General features: G+C 55.5%; 1 protein-coding gene across 1 annotated transcript; it reads left to right on the forward strand.

Moving 5' to 3' along the window:
- Window positions 1–74: 74 nt before the first annotated feature.
- LOC112965241 (olfactory receptor 14C36-like) lies at window positions 75–665 on the forward strand. Its single transcript, XM_026064056.1, has one exon. The coding sequence runs from the start codon at window positions 75–77 to the stop codon at window positions 663–665; it is 591 nt and encodes a 196-aa protein (XP_025919841.1).
- Window positions 666–2,246: the final 1,581 nt, after the last annotated feature.

A 2,246-nucleotide genomic window follows, 5' to 3' on the forward strand; every position in this document is an offset into this window, starting at 1 on the left:
CCTACTCAGGATGTGCTGCCCAGGTCTTTTTCATCTTTTTCTTATTTTCAGCTGAGTTTTATCACCTCACCATCATGGCGTATGATCGTTACATTGCCATCTGCATACCCCTGCACTACGGGACCCTCATGGACAGCAGAGCTTGTGTCAAAATGGCAGCAGCTGCCTGGGGCATTAGTTTTCTCTATGCTGCCCTGCACACTGGAAACACATTTTCAATACCACTTTGTCAAGGCAATACCCTGGGCCAGTTCTTCTGTGAAATCCCCCAGCTGCTCAAGCTCTCCTGCTCAGACACCTACCTCAGGGAAGTTGGGCTTTTTGTGGTTAGTCTTTGTTTAGGCTTTGTGTGTTTTGCTTTCATTGTGCTGTCCTATGTGCAGATCTTCACTGCTGTGCTGAGGATCCCCTCTGGGCAGGGCCGGCACAAGGCCTTTTCCATGTGCCTCTCTCACATGGCTGTCGTCTCCCTGTTCGTCAGCACTACTGCATTTGCCTACCTAAAGCCCTCCACCATCTCCTCCCCAGCTCAGGATCTAGTGGTCGCTGTTCTGTATGTGGTGGTGCCTCCAGTAGTGAACCCCCTCATCTACAGCATGAGGAACAAGGAGCTCAAGGAGGCACTGAAAAAACTGATTCAGCTGGTACTAGTTCAGCAGCAATAAGCTGCCCATCCCTCTTCACAAATGATTTCCAATTTATCTCAGGCAACTCTTCTGATTTGAGTGTTCTCTCTGTGATATTCATGTTGGTGCACAAATGTTTGAATTCATCCCCCTTTTCCAGAGGCAGAAACCCAGTCTGTCTGAATCAGAAGCCTTCTGTAAATCTGCTCCTCACTGTGTCAGAGCTGGCCTGCCAAGTAGCAGCTCTGTAATAAAAGGGGATTTTCTCAGTACTGAGCCAGAAGGCTGGGCTCTTCTTCCACAGCTGTAATCAAGATTGCACTCAGGGAATTGCACCCAAAAAGACCCTGTTACCGTGCCTGGGTTTTTTATGAGCTAAGGGGCATCAGCTCATAGAGTGATGTGTTTGGGAATGAGGGCTGGATTCAGCTGTCACTTCTGGGTGCCCAGTGCCCCTGGAGAGGGTGAGTGGTCAAGAGGTATCTGCTGGGGACTGTCCCACATATGAGAGGGCTGGTGACAGATGCCCATCCTTCTGGAGGGGATCTGGAGCCACTCAGGGCACACAGTGGATCTCCAGGGCCAGCATGTGCCTGGAGTGGGCAGTGAGTGCTGTCCTGGGGAGAGGGGCTGTTCAGAGGGGCTGCAGGCAGCCAGGGCTAAGGATCTCCTGGTCATGAGAGCAGTGGAGACATGGAGTGAGTGGCCTCCATTTCCTTGTGCCATTGCTGGCCGCCAGCCCTGGGGCTGATGGGGAGGCTGACACCCCTCTCTGCCCCTCAGGACCTGCTGTGCCCTTCAGCAGGTCTTTGGCTGTGGGTGAGTGCCCCGAGCTCTGCAGCACCCTGCACTGGGCACTGCTGTGGGGCCATCCAAGCCTGGGCTGCTCTGCTGGGCTGGGCTGGGCTGGGGAGAAGGCATGGGAAGTAGGGAGATGTGGGGAGGAGTTGGGCTGGAAAGGATCCAGGAGAGGCAAAATGCCAGCAGGCAGCTCCTGTGTGTGAATGGCACCCAGAGCATGGGGAGGAGCAGGGAAACTGGGGCAAAGACTCCTGCCCTTGGCTGCACAGCCAGAGCACTGGACAGGAAATGCCTTTGTGGGCGTCCAGGCTCCAGATTAAGGGAGGATGCCAGGTCAAGGGTAGGAGCATGGGGATTTTCATGAGCTTCCAGGGCAGCCATGACTGTGGTGAAGGCAAGTGGGCAGAGCCAGGCACATGCAACTGCAAAGGCTGGGGGTAGGAAAGCAGTGTGGTGCTGGTGAAGGCCCTCCCTCTCCTCCCCGTGGGGAAGAGAGTCCCCAGGCCAGAGCTGGACTCTGCTTTGGCTGAGGGGAGGGGAGCACAGGGCAGGCTGGAAGAGGCAGATGGAGCCTCTCGGGGTGCAGGAGGGAGTTATCCAAAATTCAGGGCTGAGCCAGGGACCTTTGGGTCTTCCCCCGACACTCTCCAAGCCAGGCTCATTCTGCCCTGCCCTAGGTGCTCTCGTCCCACTGCCAGCCGTGCCAGAGCAGAGATTGAGGAGCAAGAATTCATGGAGTCAGAGAGGAGTTTTGGGGGAAGGGACCTCTGGAGGTCTCCAGTCCAACCTGCCACACAAAGCAGGGCTGGTTGGAGCCCT

Source organism: Apteryx rowi, unplaced genomic scaffold (assembly GCF_003343035.1).
Source record: "Apteryx rowi isolate R43461 unplaced genomic scaffold, aptRow1 scaffold_2074, whole genome shotgun sequence".
In the NCBI taxonomy this organism is placed as follows: domain Eukaryota; kingdom Metazoa; phylum Chordata; class Aves; order Apterygiformes; family Apterygidae; genus Apteryx; species Apteryx rowi.